Here is an 18,110-nt window from a genome sequence, read left to right on the forward strand (position 1 = left end):
TATAATTATTTCAAGATATCTTAATGTCTTAGCTTTTCTAAAAAGGATTAAAGATTTTTGTGATTTAGGACCTCAAAACATTTTATGGATGCCAAATTCCTTTCTTTTTTTTTCATCCAGCTCTTCCTTTTAGTCAGCATTGCATATCTGAAATATTAAAATAGATTCTGTTGGCTTAGCTGCCTCCAGGCTTTTTCATTCTCATTTACCCTTCATGCCATAGCTAGATTAATATTCCTAAAACACCATTAGATAGATCAAAGCCAAAATCCTTACCTTGTACTTGATATCCTCAAGTCTGATTTTGTGTCTTGTAAGTTTTTTCCCCCACTCCCTACTTTCCATGTCTCTTAAAAAAAAAAAAAAGTTTTATTTATTTTAGAGAAAGGGAGTGCACATGAGCTAGGGGAGGAGCAGAGGGAGAGGGACAAGCAGCCTGTGCTGAGCAGGGAGCCCAGCGCAGGGCTTGATCCCAGGACCCCGAAATCATGACCTGGGCCAAAACCAGGAATCAGATGTCCAACCAACTGAGCAACCCAGGAGCCCCCCTACTTTCCATCTCTTTGTGGGTCTTCTCATGTACCTTAATCTAACCTGTGTATATTACTCAGACTCTTGAATTTATCCGAAGCATCATCCTATTCTCCTTCAAGTTCATCTCTTCTATGTAAATTGCTTTTGATCCAACTCAAACTGATAAACAAGATGTTGAGTGGGATTTTTCCTGTTGTTCTTAAATTATACCAAAGGCTCAAAGCCTAGAACATAAAGTGTGAAGTATCCCACTTCAAAGTTCCAGGAGCCCCTACTAAGCCAGCTACCTCCCTAAAGGGCTTGCTGAAAGAAGCCAGAACCAGACTTGCTATGTCAACCACCTCTTCACCCTGAGTTGATAGAAGAATAGGACTGAGAGGAAAAGAGTTGCCTGCATTTGGGGGAGCTCAGAGCTCTTGACCAACATTTGAATACCAACAGTAATACTGTTTCATTTACTGGGAAGTTATGGAATCTAAAAAAAGATTCTTTTTTTTTAAGATTTTTATTTATTTATTTATTTATTTATTTATTTATTTATTTATTTATCATTCATTCATTCATTCATTCATGAGAGACACACACACAGACAGAGAAGCAGAGACACAGGCAGAGAGAGAAGCAGGCTCCATGCAGTAAGCCTGACTCGGGACTTGATCCCAGGTCTCCAAGATCACACCCCTGGCTGAAGACAGGTGCTAAACCACTGAGCCACCCAGGCTGCCCTCTGGCCAAGATTCTTTAAGGGAGTTGTTAACCATCAATAAAAGAGAACATGAGAGAGCAGTTATTGGGGAAAATGAAGTTATTTATTTATACCTCAATGAATTGAGACTTGTAAAAACCCAATTCCATATACAAAAAAGGAATTTATTGGCTTAATCTTTCAAAAGTTATTTATTGATTGCTTCCCATGTGCCAGGCACTGATTCTAGACACAGAGGATACAGCTTTGAAAAATATTAAGCAAGGCCCCTGCTTCCTGGAACTTGTAAGAGTCTAGGAGCAGCACTGGCTCCAGGCCAATGCTCAACTCAATGTCATCAGAAATCATTTTCTCTATCTCTCAGATTTTTTCTATTGTATAGGCCTAATTCATGGGCAGCTTCTTCCTTCTTGAAGGCAATGTGGTCACCAGTGTAGCATTTCTAATAGGAAGAGAATCTGTTTTTCATAGTCATTCTAGCAGCATGTCAGACCCGGCTTAGGTCAGATGCACATCTCTGAACCTTACTGGTCAGGTCTTGTTATTGGTGAAGCCATAATATTTGTGCAGGTTGGCCATTGCAAAGAGGACAAACAGGGACTGAAATACAGTGTGGGCATACTTACCAAGCCTTTCCCTAGTGCACAACTTTGTCTGCTGGAAAGAGGGGCCTTTTTCTAATTCACACTGAAATGCTACAGTGGTCTTGGTCATGTGCTTACCTTAGAGCAAAGGTCAGATGAGATATTCCCCACATAAACCAAATGGTTTGACAGGAGGAGGACAGTCAGAGTGCTATTGCCATAAGACAGAGGGATGCTGGGATGCTAGGCAGGCAAAAACAATAAGTATACACTTTGTTCCTTAAAAACATGGAAAGGCAAGGTGGTAGAGTGGAGGTACTTGGCATCAGAGGGATTAAGTTCTAATTCTAGTTCTGGAAGCCACGGTAGACATTGGACAAATCACTTAACCAGCTCCCACAAAGATTTTTTCCTTTCTTATAAAATGAAGAGAATTATTGTTCTGCCTCCCTCACAGACTCACTGAAAGGGAAAAATAGGATAATATATGAGAATATGGTTTGGAAACTTTAAGATTCTCACACTTGGAAGGCGTTTAAAAAAATTATTATTATTATTTATTATATTCTCCCACTCAGTACCTTGCCCAGTGCCTTATGCATTAAAGGTGCCCAACAGGTTTTTATTAATTGGTGTTTATTTATTAATTGATCCATGGTTTGGAAACTCACATTACTCTGGGTTGTTTTCCAAAATTTTACACAAGCAGAATGTTTGGGCAAAATGTTTATTCAACATTAAATTCAACAATTCCAGAAACCTATGAAGCAAGCTATCTTTTTACCTCATTATTCAAGTCATAATTTAAATACTGTTTCCTCAAGGAAAACTTCATGGACCATCCCCAGCTGCCCAGTCAAGGTGGGGCCTCCAACCCATTCACAACACTTAACACAATTCTAATCCAACAGTTACATGTGAAACTCTTTGTTCACTATCTATCTTCTCAACTGGCTATGAACAACATTGTGTAGGCACATTATACAGGCTGTATTGTTTGCTGTTGCATCCCATTGGGCATAGTACATAGTAGGAAATTAAGAAATACTTGTTCAGTGAATGAGTAAATTTGCAGGATTAAGTATTCTTAATATGTATGTATGTCAAGGAAACATACATCTAATTCCCCTTTTTTGTTCTCCTAATGTCTTTTGCTAAGCCCTCCAGGCGACCATATCCTCATGACTTCTGGAACTTCTACTAAGTAGAGAAAGAATGGGTAGTTGACAAAATAAGTCCATTTTAGGACACAACTAATGACTATTTAGAAGTAAAATCCATTCACTCTGACCCATGCAAGCTACATCTCAAAGTACAGAACAAATATATTATAGCAATTTCAAGGTCGTGTAATCATTAATTTATTCTAAAATAATAGTTCTGAGTTTTATACCCATGTATATCCTGGTACATGCTAATGTTTTTATCTGCCTCAAAATCATGGCAGAGCTAAGCAGTCCATTCCTGGAAGTGTCTACATTGCTTCCAGCAGAAATTTGATTAAAGTGGTTCAGAGCAGGAAGGAGATTTTAGAGGCAAATTATTCCTTCTTCTTACCCCCCTCCACCCTGAATTTCATTTACATAATGTAGCTCTTAGTACAAATGAAATGAGTCAGCAGAGGGAAGAGAAACTGAAATATGACTTCCACACCAAAGGCAATTATTTTTCTCTCTGTCAGTCTCAGTGATAAGTGATCTTCTAAGTAACAGAAATTTTTAAAAATAGAGGTCACTGTCCAGTGAGGTCATAAATACATATTGTATGCAGGATTTTAGTTTTTTTTAATTGTGGTAAAATACACATAAAATTTACCACCTTAACCATTTGTAAGTGTACAGCTCAATAGTGTTGTGTATCATTTACACTGCTGGGCAACCAATCTCCAAATTCCTTTTGTCTTACAAGGTTGAAATTCTATATCCATTAAACTATAATTCCTCTTCCCCTACTCCTCCTTATTGCCTAGCAATCATCATTCTACTTTCTGTCCCTGTGAATTTGACTACACACCTCATTAAGTTTCCAGAATCTTATGTTATTTGTCTTTTTGTGACAAGTCTCCCCGACTGCAACCCCAGCACTGGCCACACCTATTACTGAAGAGGCTTAGAGTAGGAGATCCTGGATCTGCTTTTTCATTCTGCTCCCACTTGAACAACTTGAAATCTGGGAGCCACAGTCTGGTCCTGAGATCCTTTGCATTACCCTCCTCTTTTCAAGACTTAGTTCCCATTGAGGGCTGGGTTGAGGTGAGGTGTAGGCAAAGCAGAGGCCTATTTGTGTAATTGGCCTTCCACCTCGTGCTGGGAAGACTTCTTTCTTGTTGTGTTGGCATGGATGGTATCCTGGGCCCATTTTTATCATCAGCCTGATCTTCCAAGGATCTCTTAGAGAGGAACAGCTCCCTTTGGCCCTTCCAGCTTGCTCTGTCTCCAAATCCTCTGCAGGAAGAATGACTTACTTGACCAGTAGCCTCAAAGGCAACTCCCAGCTCCTGTCTACTCCCCCGCCCCAACCTCTGAGCTCCTTATGAAACCAATGATAATGAACTTTTTAGGCCCCAAAGGCTGAGGGGACTTTAGTGAGGTATCTTCATCCCTTATTCAGGCATACCACATTGCCGATTGTTCTCATCTACTGGTCTAGGCTGCTCCAGATACCTCCAAGTGTCAGGCAGTCACTGGTCTCTATATTCACATACACCACCAAATGCAAGGAGAGCAGAAGACAGGATACCTATAAGGATCTCTCAGTGACTCTCCTGGTACCCTGCTACAGTAACAACACCAGGAAAACCCTGCAGTTCCCCAGCTGGTAAGTAAGGAAGTAGTCTTCCCTTTTGCCTGCCTTTGAAGGCTCCTCCATCCTGCTACTACCTGTTCTGTGGGTGGGAGGTGGAGGAACTCGAGGCAGGTGGTAGAGGATGGTATGGGAAGGAAGAAAGTAACATTTCCCCTATACTTTCCAGGAGAAATGCCTGTCTCTTCTTCTCTGACTTGTTTATAGACTGGCTGTGGGTAGTGAGAAGAGCAGGCTGGGTGTTAGAGTTCAGGGTACCGGGCCTGTTAGGCTGCCCCTTCATAACTCTTGTTGGCTTTTTTGGCAGAAACTTCCAGTTGCCCATGCAGTAGCTTTCTTTCTTTTCTTTTTCTTTCTTTTTTTCTTTCTTTCTTTTTTTCTTTCTTTTCTTTCTTTTGTCTCTTTCTTTCTTTCTTTCTTTCTTTCTTTCTTTCTTTCTTTCTTTCTTTCTCTAGATTTATTTATTTATAGAGCATGCATGTGCATGCTCTCAAGTGGGGGAAGGGGCAGAAGGAGGAGAAAATCCTCAAGCCCACTCCCTGATGAGTGCGGAGCCTGATGTGGGGCTTGATCCCAGGACCCTGAGATCATGACCTAAAGCTGAAATTAATAGATGCTTATCTGACTGAGCCACTCAGGCTTCTCTCCCTTCTTTTGGAAGGAAGCAAGGAAAGGAGGGAAGGGAGAGGGGGAGGGAAGGAGAGGGAGGGAGTAAGGAGGGAAGGAAGGAAAGAAAGAAAGGAAGGAAGGAAGGAAGGAAGGAAGGAAGGAAGGAAGGAGAGATATCCTGTATTATTGTAGATGGCCAAGTACCCAGCTAAAAGAACTACATTTTCCAGGCTACCTTGCAGATAAGGAAGAAGGAAGGCTCAAAATACATATGTAGAAGTTGTGCAGCTTTAATAAAAACCTGATCAGGAGAGATTACTTGGCTTGGAGGTGTGAATTTTGCTCTCTTCCCCTTTCTCCTTCTTCCTTCCTGGAACAGATGATGTAGTGGCTTGGTAGCTCCAGCTATCAAGGATAGGAGTCACTCACCTGCATTGGAAAACCCAACCTCAATGGGCAGCCATGTAGAATAAATGAGAGAGTCAATGTAGAATGCTATTACAGGGCCTAGCACAGAGCAGATACTTAAAGAATGGTCCCTGGTATCAACTGATAAGCCTCGGGGAGATCCCAGGAAAGTTGTTGTGGCTTTTGACCTGCCCCTTCTCCAGGTTTTTGTAAGTCATTGGAAGGAAAAGGGAACTCTTATACCTAGATCAAGTTCTGCAACTGCCTTCTTGAATGACTTTGAGGATGTCTGGTAATGTTTAGTGCTTCCTTTTTCTTGTTGGCAAAATGAAAAAGAAAACAAAAATCCTACCACAAAGCATGAACATTATACTGGAATTGCATTTATCTTAATGTATTGTCATCCTCTATTGCTGGCATGTGATACTAATTTTCCATTTATAGTAATGACATAGTTTCTCTTTCAAATAAATTCACCAAGGTATTAAATAGCAAGTGAAAAAATGTGCAGGAGACATACTTCACAATAAAGGGTATCCAAGTGGCCAGTAAGGATAAAAGATGTTAAACATTGTTTTTTTTTTTTTTTTTTAATTTTTTTTTTTTTTTAATTTTTATTTATCTATGATAGTCACAGAGAGATAGAGAGAGGCAGAGACACAGGCAGAGGGAGAAGCAGGCTCCATGCACCGGGAGCCCGACGTGGGATTCGATCCCGGGTCTCCAGGATCGCGCCCTGGGCCAAAGGCAGGCGCCAAACCGCTGCGCCACCCAGGGATCCCAAACATTGTTAATCATCATGGAAATGTACTCCACAAAAGATCTACTATATACAAGTCAGAATGATGTGCATAATTTTTAAAAAATCAATATCCAATATTGGTGAGGATATGGAGCAATTCACATACCATTTTGAGTAATGTAAATTGGTAAAAAAAAAAAAAAAAGCTGTGGAAAAAGTATCACATTATTGACCAAAAATGAACAAATGCATTTTCCTTGACACAGAAATTCTAGTCTTAGGTTTATATCCAATTCAGGCACATGTACATAAAAAGGCATGTACAAGAATGTTCAGAGTAGCATTTTTCATAATCATCCCCCAAATGGAAGCAACCCAAATATATAATGAGTAAACTGGTATAGTTATACAATGGGATACTATAGAAGAATGAAGACAAATGAACTACAGTTAACACTCTTCAACTTGGTTGAATCTTCCAAATACAGTGTTGATCCCAAGAGACCAAATGCCAAAGGATATGTACCACAAAGTTCAAAAATGAATGTAACTGGGGTGCCTGGCTGACTTAGTTGGTAAAGTGTGTAACTCTTCATCTTGGGGTTGTAAGTCCAAGCCCCATGTTGGGTGTAGAGATTACTTTTTAAAAAATGAACATAACTAAGTTATAGATGTTAAGAAGGCCATTAGTTTTGAAAAGGACAGGGAGCAATAATTGAAATGGACTCTGGGAACTGACAATGTTCTTTTTCTTGACTGGATGCTGGTAACATTGTGTTTTGTGTACTTTTATATGTGTATGTTTACTTCCAATAAAAATATTTTTTCCCAATAAAAAGATTTTAAAAGAAGAGAATTGACATAAAGAAATATATTTTTAAAATAAGGTAGCATATGCAAATGACAAAATTCACAAAGGCTGTATATGAATAAATTGAGAATTAAGGGATTTGATGACCCATGTACCTTTATGATTTGAGGATTCAGTGAAGTACTCAATAATTGGCATAGGCAGAAACTACTGTATAGCTGGTGAATGAAAACACAGAGAAAAAAGGAGAGGACAGAGATGTAGAGGTAGTAGTGAGGAGTGGCAAGAGCATAAGCTCTGTAGTTAAAATGCCTTGTTTGGAATTTTCACATCACTCCTGTTGGTTCTGTGACCATAGGCAAGTTACATAACCTCTCTCTACTCAATTTTCACATCTGTAAAATGGTAATAATGATAGCACCTATTTCCATGCTTCTCTCCTAGCTTCTGGTGATGGCTGACAATCCGTGGCCTCACTTGGCTTGTAGATGCATTTCTCAAATCTCTGCCCTCTTCTCCACACAGTGCTCTTTCTCTGTGTGTTTCTGTTTTCTCTGTTCACATGGGCTCTAGTCATATTGGATGAAGGGCCCATTCTAAAGACCTCATCTTAACTGATTTTATCTGCAAAGACCCTATTTCCAAATAAAGTTACATTCACTGTACTATACCTTGGGTTAAGACATCAACATATCTTTTTAGGAGACACAACCCATAACATGTAGAAAAACTGGAAAAATAATAAACACACATATGACCACTACTAGTTTCAGTAATTGTTAATATTTTTGCCACTTTTTTATGTATCCCCTAAAATTAAAGTTATTTTTCTCTTTAACCATACTGCTATTGTGCCAGTAAAATTAAAAATAAATCCCTATTATCAACTAATATACAGTTGCAGTAGATTATTCAAAATTACTCACTTTCCCCTTCCCTGTGGGAAGATAATACATCCCTGCCCTATAATCTTTGAAGTTGACTATATTGTAATACTGTTTTAGCAAACATAATGTAAGCAGCAAGATGTACCCTATGGTGCAGAAGCCATTTGAATCATTGCCTGGGTTTTGGAATAAGAAGACACATAGATCAGAACATCTGCCTGGAGCATAGTAGTAGCCATCCAGAAACTTATGAGTGAGTTGACCAAGAAACAAATATTTGTGTTTTAAGCCACTAAAATTTAAAGCTGTTTGTGATTGCAGGTTTCCCCGGTGAATTTAGAGCTATTTTTAACATTTTGGGGGCAGTATGCATTCCAGATTTTCACATTGTACTTGGTTCTTATATCTCTTTATTCTGGAACAGTGTCCTACCTTTCCCCATTCTTCCTTCATTTCTTTCTTTCTTTTTTAATTCTTCATGCAATTTATCTTTTTAAGAAGTCATGTCAGTAATCTTATAAAAGATCCCACATTATGAATTTGATTATTTCCTTTTGGTGTGTTTTAACCTTTTCCTCTAAGTACTTCCTGATCTTGGTTGCAAGTTGACATCACCTTGGAATATTATTTTATCAGTGTGTGCGTATATCCATACCTCTAATGGCAGTCTTCATGCCCTTTGATGCTCACAATAACTTTTGAGGGAAGCAAGGGAGGATTTGGTGTCTCCACCTAACAAAGGGATCTGAGAGAAAAAGTAACTGATGTTAGGTCACATAGTAAGTGGCAGAGCCAGGGCATAAATCCATGACATTCCCATCCTTCCTTTCTTCCTGTTGCCTTGAAGTAGTTGGAGAGATACAGGTATAAATGCAGATCTATGCTTCTATCTGTCCCTGGACGGTTATTCAAGTAACTAGTAACTGGGTTGGTCTGAAGTACAGAGTTAGGAGTCCGTGAATGGCTTTTCATCATATATCTTTAAAAGAAGATTTTATTTATTTATTCATGAAAGACACGGAGAGGCAGAGACAGAGGGAGAAGCAGGCTCCCTGCGGGGAGCCCGTCCTGGGCCTGATCCTGGGCCTGATCCTGGACCTCCCGGGTCACGCCCCAGCCAAAGGCAGAGGCTCACCCTGAGCCACCAGGCGGCCCTTCATCATATATTCGTTTATATTATTTGAATAATTTTGTGAGGGTAAAAAAAAAATAATGTTAAGTAGGTACTGAATTCAAAAGAGCTTGATAAATCATAAAGCATCATTAAAACGATAGGGTTATATACTACTATTGTCTACCAGCAAAAAAAAAAAAAAAAAAACACCAAAAATTGAGTGTTTGTGGACAAGTTCAGTAATTAACTTAGTACATCCATATGTTTGATTAAGAGCCAGTTTTTATAATCACCTCTTGGAAAATTTAATAACCTTGGAAGGTGCTCAAGGTAAGTGAAAAAATATGCAAACTACAGAGGTGTCCGATCACAGTTTTGCGCGTTCCCCGCGCAAACGCGCGGATCCGGAGAAGAGCCCGAAGGAACCAACCGCAATACGTGTACGTGGGAGGGAGCGCGGTGATACCAGGTATTAATTTTCTTATATTTTCCGGGATAGTCCACATTTTCTACAAAGAAAAAAATCACAACTAAACCTTCAAACTTGGCCACAAAGCAGTGTTTTACGACTTTGTAGACTGACTTGCCGCCCGACGGGGGTGAAAAGCGAAGCACCGCGCGGGCGGCGAAGGAAACCACGCAGCCTCGCTCCCGGCTCGGAGGGGGCTACGGACCACGAGCAGGCGAGACGGCCGCCGGCCGCCGGCCTCCGCCACGCCTAGAGCGGCCCCGAGGAGGCACCGGAACTTCCGGGGCGGGGCTCTCCCGGTCCCTCGCCTTCCGCGGGGCGAATGTGGGCCTCTCGCAAAGCGAAAGTTCGCGACTGCTGGGCCGCCGCTTCCGTCACGCTGAGACGGTGTTTGAATTTGGGGGCGACCATGGCAAAGAGCAAGTTTGAGTATGTGCGGAACTTCGAGGCAGATGACACCTGCCTGGCCCACTGTTGGGTGGTGGTGCGGCTGGACGGCAGGAATTTCCACCGGTGAGCGATTTCGGCTCAGGCCACGTGGTGCCCGCGCTTCCGGGGACTCGGTCGCGGCTGGCGGTTCCCGGGTAACGCGGCAGCCAATGAGCGCGCGGCATTAAGCATCGCCAAGGGCTGGCTACCAAGAGCTTGAACGCGAGCTGGTCTGAGTAGTTAAACCTGAGGCGCCGCGCTCTCGTGAGCAGACACCTGTTAGTAAGGCCTCGGCGGGAAAAATCACTCCCTGGTGCAGTATTTCAGCTCTTTAGCCAATTGCCTGGCTATTCTGTTAACTGTCATCGAGGGCTGTGTAAAGGCCTGTTTAGGTCTTATTGGGGGCAATGCTTTACAATATGTTCTTGTTTCCTTATCAGTAACTGGCTGCATCGACTGGACTCAGGAGGAAACAAATCAGAAAAAAGGGAGAAGTGTAACAGAAATATGGGAATTTAATTCTTAAAAATGTTACTTTAATAATGGTTATTATAACTAACATTTATTGAGCACTTTCACGGAGCCTGGCATAGTTACATTTTAACTTCTTTCTAATCTTCAGAACAGCCCTATGAAGTAGGTATACTTTATCTCCATTTCACAGAAAAGGGAATAGGGATTTAGAAATTATGCCCCTTCTCAGTTGGTCAAGGCAAGAAAAAACTAGAGTTCTTAAGGAAGTGAGTCAGGTTGTGGCTAATAGACTCACAGCATTATTACCTATCTTCCATTGTGTGCATTCTTTTTGATAAAAGTGGTGTTAATGACAAGCTCTTTCATGCCTTTTTCCCCTCTATGGAGGTTTGCTGAGAAGCACAACTTTGCAAAACCAAATGACAGCCGTGCTCTCCACCTAATGACCAAATGTGCCCAGACTGTAATGAAAGAACTGGAAGATATTGTGATTGCATATGGACAGAGTGATGAGTACAGCTTTGTGTTCAAGCGGAAAAGCAACTGGTTTAAAAGAAGAGCCAGGTAATTACATGGCCTAGCTCCTTCAGAATATTTCCTTTGGAAATATGCTGCGTTTGGTGTTTGCTCTTTAATTGCTGACTTACAGACTGCAGATAGAGTGTGCAGTATTTGAAACTGCAGAATGTCTGTTTTCTGTTTTTACTGTTTACTTTCATCTGATATTTGAGCATTACGTACACCTCTTTATCTGATTCTTTCTCCTCATTCCTCATCACCTTAGCTTCTAGATTGTTCTGGCACTTAATATTAGGACTAGAAGCAGACCATTAGGATATCATAATATTAATAATTCATAGATTAGCTCTAGCCAGTGACAGCCTATATGTGCATTACAGTATTGCTTAAATTTTTAATTAAGGATGTCTCAACATAGACAAATTAGATATTTGATTTGGCAGTATATTGAAACTCACAGACAACAAGCATTCGAATTGGTATGTTTTTAAAACAATGGTTCCCTTCCTTCCAAGGCTAAAAACAAAACAAAAAAACCTCTTGAACCATACATTCACATCACATCGTACAGAGAAATATTTGGTATTAATAAATTACTTATAGGACTAAAAAGAGGCAGGCTGCTTAGTTTTTCTTGGCCCAACACATTTTATCTTTTGACAGTTTGTGTAATCACTCTGTTGCACCCGTGGGCCCTATCGTGGTTTTGAATTAATATCATGTATTTTCTCTTTTCTTGCTCCACCTAATGTGCCTTACTTTTGCAAGTAAGTTCATGACTCATGTGGCATCCCAGTTCGCCTCCAGCTTTGTGTTTTATTGGCGAGATTACTTTGAGGACCAGCCCCTTCTGTATCCACCAGGCTTTGATGGAAGAGTCATAGTGTATCCTAGCAACCAGACCTTAAAGGACTACCTCAGTTGGCGGCAAGCAGATTGTAAGTAAAACCAAATAAACAGATGTAATTAAACCACCAATTCCATACATTAGAGGTGGTGATTTGGTTCAGTTTTGATGCATGGGTATTTTGTTCAGAATGTAATACTTCAAATTTTTTTAGTTAGTTGAAAGCAATCGAACAATCGGGAGATTTATGTAAATACTCCCTAGTTCTAGGTTTTTGGGAAAAATGAGAAGACCTGGAAATACTAGGTCTGCATTCCCACTTTGTAATGGACATAGCCTGTGCAGTGACTGCTGTCTTTACACATGTGCGCATGGGCATGCACACACAGACACACACACACACAGAAGCCAATGTGCCATAGTCTCTACCATTCTCTCTTGTTCCCCAGGGTCACCTACTCTGCTTTATCCTTTTATGGTAATAGTGGCCTAGTGGGTGATTCGAGTTATGACCCCTGCCTTACATGACTATGATGACATGTTTATGAGACTTACTCATGTGGTATATCTTGATTTGGCCACAAGAACTGGAAAGGAGCTAGGAATAACCTGAATCAAATAACTTTGAAAGTATTCCTAAGCTTAATATTACACGTTAACCAGTTTATACAGAATAAAACTTTTAGGAAATAAGTTTGTTTATACTTGACCACTCCCGCCCACCATGTTCCCAGTTTATGGTTTTGGGCATATCACTAACTGTCTCAGATATCTGTACATCAGAGGAGAGGGGTGGAGTTCTAATACTCTTCGAAGTGTGAATACTGAATAAAGATCATGTTTGTATAAACAGTGCTACTGTCGTCTCAACAGGTCACATCAATAATCTGTACAATACAGTTTTCTGGGCCCTCGTACAACAGTCTGGACTAACACCAGCACAAGCCCAAGAGAGATTACAGGTATAAGATCTTACTGCATTAATACTTATTTGGAGAGGCTTTCTATTCTCTTCCATGACATTCTTTTAAAGCTCTCTCTACTGCTTTGTTTTGAGAGGATACAAAGATCATACTAGATAGAGGCAGCTCTGCTGCTTGCTTGCTCTGTGACCATGGGTGAGTTATTACTTCTCTCTGGGACTTAGTGTCCTCAGCTGGAAAATGGAATTAGTGACACTGGTTCTACCTTCCCACAAGGCAATGCTTGGCTGGGGCTGCAGATTGGTTGCCTTCTTTGGACAGGGCATGTGCTCTTCTTTTTCATCAGTCTCAGTGGCCTCTTCATCATTGCCATTCCCTGCTGGGTGCATGTACTGTAAGAGTATAGGCTCTGGGAATCAATAATTGTATTCAGGGACTTCTGTTTAATTTTATCTTCTCTGCCTTAGTTCTTTATTTTTTTCTTTTTTTTAAAGATTTATTTGTGAGAGAAAAAGAGGTGTGAGCAAGCAGGTTGAGAGGCAGACAGAATCTTTTTTTTTTTCTTTTTTAATTTTTTTTTAAATTTATTTATGATAGTCACAGAGAGAGAGAGAGAGAGAGAGAGGCAGAGACACAGGCGGAGGGAGAAGCAGGCTCCATGCACCGGGAGCCTGATGTGGGATTCGATCCCGGGTCTCCAGGATCGTGCCCTGGGCCAAAGGCAGGCGCCAAACCGCTGCACCACCCAGGGATCCCAGGCAGACAGAATCTTGAACAGGCTCCCCACTGAGTGGGGAACCTGATGGGCTGGATCCCAGGACCCTGAGATCATGGCCTGGGACAAAATCAAGAGTTGGATGCTTAACCAACTGAACCATCCAGGCACTGCCCTGCCTTAGTTCATTATAGGTGAAACAGGAAATAATAGTTCCCACCTCATAGGTTTATGGTGAAAATTAAGTGGCATGATGCATGTAAAACACATAGCATAGTACAGACTGTATTTTAAGTACTTAATAAACAGTTACTAAAAAATAAATAAATAAATAAAATAAATAAATAAAAATAAACAGTTACTTTCAGGATGCCTGGGTGGCCCAGTGGTTGAGCATCTATCTGCCTTTGGCTCAAGTCATGATTTCGGGAACCTGGGATCGAGTCCCGCATCAGGCTCCCTTATAGGTTTTCCCTCTGCCCATGTCTCTGCCTCTCTCCATGTCTCTCATGAATAAATAAAATCTTTAAAAAAACCCACTAACTTTCATCATTAGATGACAGTACTATTTGTAGGATGACTAACTCCGAAATTATGTGATATGTTGTAACAGCTCCTACCACAATGCCTGGTACACTGTAATTACACGATAAATGGTGGTCATTAACAATGATGATAAGGATTTACAGATACCATTAATAGGAATACTGTTAGATTTATCCAGAGTTTGGAAGAGCTGAGTTTAGATTTTGATTTTTCTTAGAAGAATAAAAGCAGTCTTTATTTATTGATTCTATTAATTTATTCATGAGAGACACAGAGAGAGGCAGAGACACAGGCAGAGGGAGAAGCAGGCTCCCCGCAGGGAGCTTGATGTGGGACTCAATCCGGTCTCCAGGACCACACCCTGGGCTGAAGGCAGTGCTAAACCGCTGAGCCACCCAGGGATCCCCTAAAAGCAGTCTTTAGCCTTAGGCAGTTTATGTAATCTTTCTAAGCTTCAGAGTTCCATTCTCTCAAATGGAGATAGTAATGAGGGTCGTATCAGATAACATACATACATACATAATGTATATAATACAGGACAGGTACTCTTACTGCTAGTCCCTGCCACCCTATCACAGTTGTGACTTCTGAAACCATTTGTTTGCTACAGTAGACAATTTTTTGAATTTATGCATTTCAGTAAGATTTTTTTTTAAAAAAGATTTTTTATTCGTGAGAGACAGAGAGAGAGAGAGAGAGAGAGAGAGGCAGACACAGGCAGAGGGAGAAGCAGTCTCCATGCAGGGAGCCCGACATGGGACTCGATCCCAGGACTCCGGGATCATGCCCTGGGTCGAAGGCAGGCGCTAAACCACTGAGTCACCCAGGGATCCTTGCATTTCAATAAGATTTAAACTGCTCTTCCAATGCAAATTCATTAGTATCTATAAGAAGTTTGATAAAACCCTTCCACTTTCTGATTTGTTTGTGGAAATTTAGGTGGTGGGTGGAATGGATAGGTAGTATGGGGGCAGAGAACAAACGTAAAAATCTTTTTATATCTTTCTATTTTCTCAGGGAACTCTTGCAGCAGACAAGAATGAGATTTTGTTTTCCGAGTTCAACATCAACTATAACAATGAGCCGCCGATGTACAGGAAGGGGACCGTGTTGATATGGCAGAAGGTAGTGCTGTTGTCTAAGGGGAGGGAGGCCAGAAAGACCAGCTTGTGCGCATCCTAGGCCCTGCCCTGCCCACCGCACACGTGCAGTGTGATCCCACACACTAACATAAATCGGGTCTTCTAAAAAATGAAGTGCTGTACATTATTTTAGGTGCTGCTTGCCAGTCCGTGCTAATTTGATCAGTCTGTTAGCAATCTTTGTGGTCTAGAATTTCCTAAGTGGAACCACGGATTTTAGAGTCAGTACACTTATTCTTTTGTGTCCCAAGCTCCCCAAATCAAATAAAACCCTATAAAGGGGTATGCCACAGATAGAGGGATTTTTGCGTTCATAGGACATTTCTTCCGCACTGGATGATATCGTTAAATAGTCTATCCATCCCATGATGACTATTAGATGAGGCAGTAGAAGATATTGTATACGATGGTTCTGTCACTTGCAGAATATTCTGGAGATACCCCAGATATGCATGCTTATTCCCTTAATATTAAGTAATAAGTCTGTACATTTACCTAAATTCTTAATTCCACCAGTATTTTCTCTCTGTACCAGTTTCTGAGCATAATTTCTCTAAATTTACCTCCTTCCATGTAACGTAGTTATTCTTTTTAATGAATGTTTTCAGGTGTTAAGTGGTGCCTTAAGAATTAGTCATTCCACTGGCAACTTCAGCTTATTAGTATTTTTAAAGCACATTTGCTCTTTACCACAGGCTTGGATACTTGCAAATGCAGATGAGAGAGCAGAAATACTTCTAATTCTATAGTTACTGCTAATAAGGAACATGGACTCTTCTATTTCTAAGATCTCCTTTTAGAATATAGCAACATAACTTTTTAAGTTTTTAATTGTTAACAGATTCATATATGTTGAGATAATGTGTGTGTATCTGTATAACTACCTGATAAATATCACCCAGAAGTATATAAAGTCAAAAGTAAACTTCCTGCATATCCCCCTCTTCTCTCCCAAACCCAGTTAACAATGTCAATATTTTAACTTTTACCTGTAGGTGGGTGAAGTCACAACAAAAGAAGTTAAACTGCCAGAAGAAATGCAAGGGAAAAAGATGGCAGTGACCCGGACCAGGACTAAGCCAGTGCCTTTATATTGCGATATAATCGGGGATGCTTTTTGGAAGGAACATCCAGAGATCCTAGATGAAGACAGCTGATCCTTTGCTTTTTAGCCCTGGCAGGCTTATCCATGCAAGACCCCCTAAGTCTCCTGGCCTTAGGTGCCCTACGATCCCTACTACCAACAGCAGTGTGCCAGGAGTGACATATATCAGGTTGGAAAGGAAACAGGGAAAGAAGGGATGGATAGGGGTGGTTATCGTGTTCTGCTTTAAGTAGAACATTTTTTTACAGTGTTGGAACATGGTTCCTTCGGTAGAAGTGCATTTTTTTTTTTAATCGTGGTGCTATTTTTATAAAGCAAGAACTATTTTATGCCTTGCAGAATGAATCATTTTTAGATTGTGGCATAAGTCTTATAAAAACTTGTCAAGCTTTTTCCACCTATGATAGATGAACCCAAACTTTACTCTCAACCACCTGTTCTTAACTACAAAATCTACTAACCTTGAAAATCTCACCTTTCCTACCCATGTACTTTGACCTTGAGATAAATAATGAGTTGGTGGTTACACGATGCCTCTGAATTCAGGAATTGCAGGGAGAATCAGGATTTTGTGCCGTCTCCCAAGTTGGCAACTTTGGCTGAACAAATTAGTAATTTGGATGTCCTTGTGTAAACATTCCATAGATTGATTTTGTGGAGCTGTCAACAGGATCATTGTCTCGCCAAGGATATTTACAAAGCCACTTACTTTTTCTAAGAAGAAAGAGAATGATATGTATATATGAGAAAAAGAAACTGAAAATGAACAAGGAAGAAAAAACATGGACTCTGTGTCCTCTAAACACTTCGGTTGTAAAAGTCACCTTCCTGTTGGATTTTCTAAAAAGGATTCTCAGGTAGCCTCTATGTAATTGGAACACTGACATCTGAGTTAGAGAGCAGAGTGGTCAGCACTTCCCTTGGGGTCACAAATGGCAGGTGTCAGAGGACCCCTAACAGTTCCACCTGCTGGTGGGCCAGTGGAGATGGGAGAGGAGCAGCAGAGAGCAGCAGCAGTAACTGCATGTGGCCTAGTTGCTGGCCCCAGAAGCGAGGGTAGGTGGTGAGAACTCACATTGCCCGTTGTCCTCCTTTCATATTTCACAGGAGGATTATTTGGCTCTATTAAGAATTAGGAGGCAGCCTATGTTTTAGTGCCTGGTCTTGAATTACAGCATTTACAGCCACAAAGAAAATGTATTTTTAAAGGCAATGGCTGGTCTCCTTCTTCACTAATTGATACCTCATCTGTTGGAATCATTTCTTCCCCTTCCTGTTCTCACTAGAGGAGATTTGATGCATGTTTGGTAATTGATAAAATCTCTGAGAAAAAAATAAAGGCTTCAACTCCCTTGGCCTAATTTTTCATTTATTTTTCTCATACAAATACAATATATGAATCCAACTTTTGTATATGTGTGTCTTTACGTAAGCCAGGATGAATGTACCATCATCACAGCAGTGGTTCATAGTCTTTGTACAAAAATGTACTTGGAATGCTTGTTTTCAGTGCTATTCCAGCTTCCTCTTCTCTCCCTATGAAGATAGGAGGTTTGCTAATCTGATTTTTATAATCAGAAAGGTTTTTAATGCCTATGGTGAATGATATGTGGCACTTTGGGTGACAAGGCACTGGGTATACTGTGATAGGCCAAATGAGGCAATAAGGTAACATAGCTCCTGACTGGCAAATGTAACTTAATGGTAAGTAAATGTATAGCATTTTATATCAAAATTTATATAG

The 18,110-nt window shown here is 40.6% G+C and overlaps 1 protein-coding gene across 3 annotated transcripts; it reads left to right on the top strand.

Annotated features, from left to right (window-relative positions):
- Positions 1–9,962: 9,962 nt before the first annotated feature.
- On the top strand, positions 9,963–17,718 carry THG1L (tRNA-histidine guanylyltransferase 1 like). 3 transcript variants are annotated; one of them, XM_041746925.1, is made up of 6 exons: positions 9,963–10,179; positions 10,957–11,133; positions 11,857–12,026; positions 12,809–12,897; positions 15,137–15,244; positions 16,257–17,718. In XM_041746925.1, exons 1-6 carry the CDS (start codon positions 9,989–9,991, stop codon positions 16,416–16,418), a joined length of 897 nt encoding a protein of 298 aa, XP_041602859.1. In that variant the 5' UTR covers positions 9,963–9,988; the 3' UTR covers positions 16,419–17,718. The 3 variants fall into 3 exon arrangements, with proteins under 3 accessions (XP_041602859.1, XP_041602860.1, XP_041602861.1); XM_041746926.1 differs by lacking the exon at positions 9,963–10,179 and having other exon boundaries at positions 11,003–11,133; positions 11,861–12,026; XM_041746927.1 differs by lacking the exon at positions 9,963–10,179 and having other exon boundaries at positions 11,067–11,133; positions 11,952–12,026.
- Positions 17,719–18,110: the final 392 nt, after the last annotated feature.

Source organism: Vulpes lagopus, chromosome 3, assembly GCF_018345385.1.
Source record: "Vulpes lagopus strain Blue_001 chromosome 3, ASM1834538v1, whole genome shotgun sequence".
NCBI lineage: Eukaryota > Metazoa > Chordata > Mammalia > Carnivora > Canidae > Vulpes > Vulpes lagopus.

Coding starts and splice junctions, on each gene's coding strand:
- THG1L (XM_041746925.1), top strand. CDS start 9,989: ATGTGGGCCTCTCGCAAAGCGAAAGTTCGCGACTGCTGGGCCGCCGCT. Junction 11,134..11,856: donor TGGTTTAAAAGAAGAGCCAG/GTAATTACATGG, acceptor TACTTTTGCAAG/TAAGTTCATGACTCATGTGG. Junction 15,245..16,256: donor CCGTGTTGATATGGCAGAAG/GTAGTGCTGTTG, acceptor TTTTACCTGTAG/GTGGGTGAAGTCACAACAAA.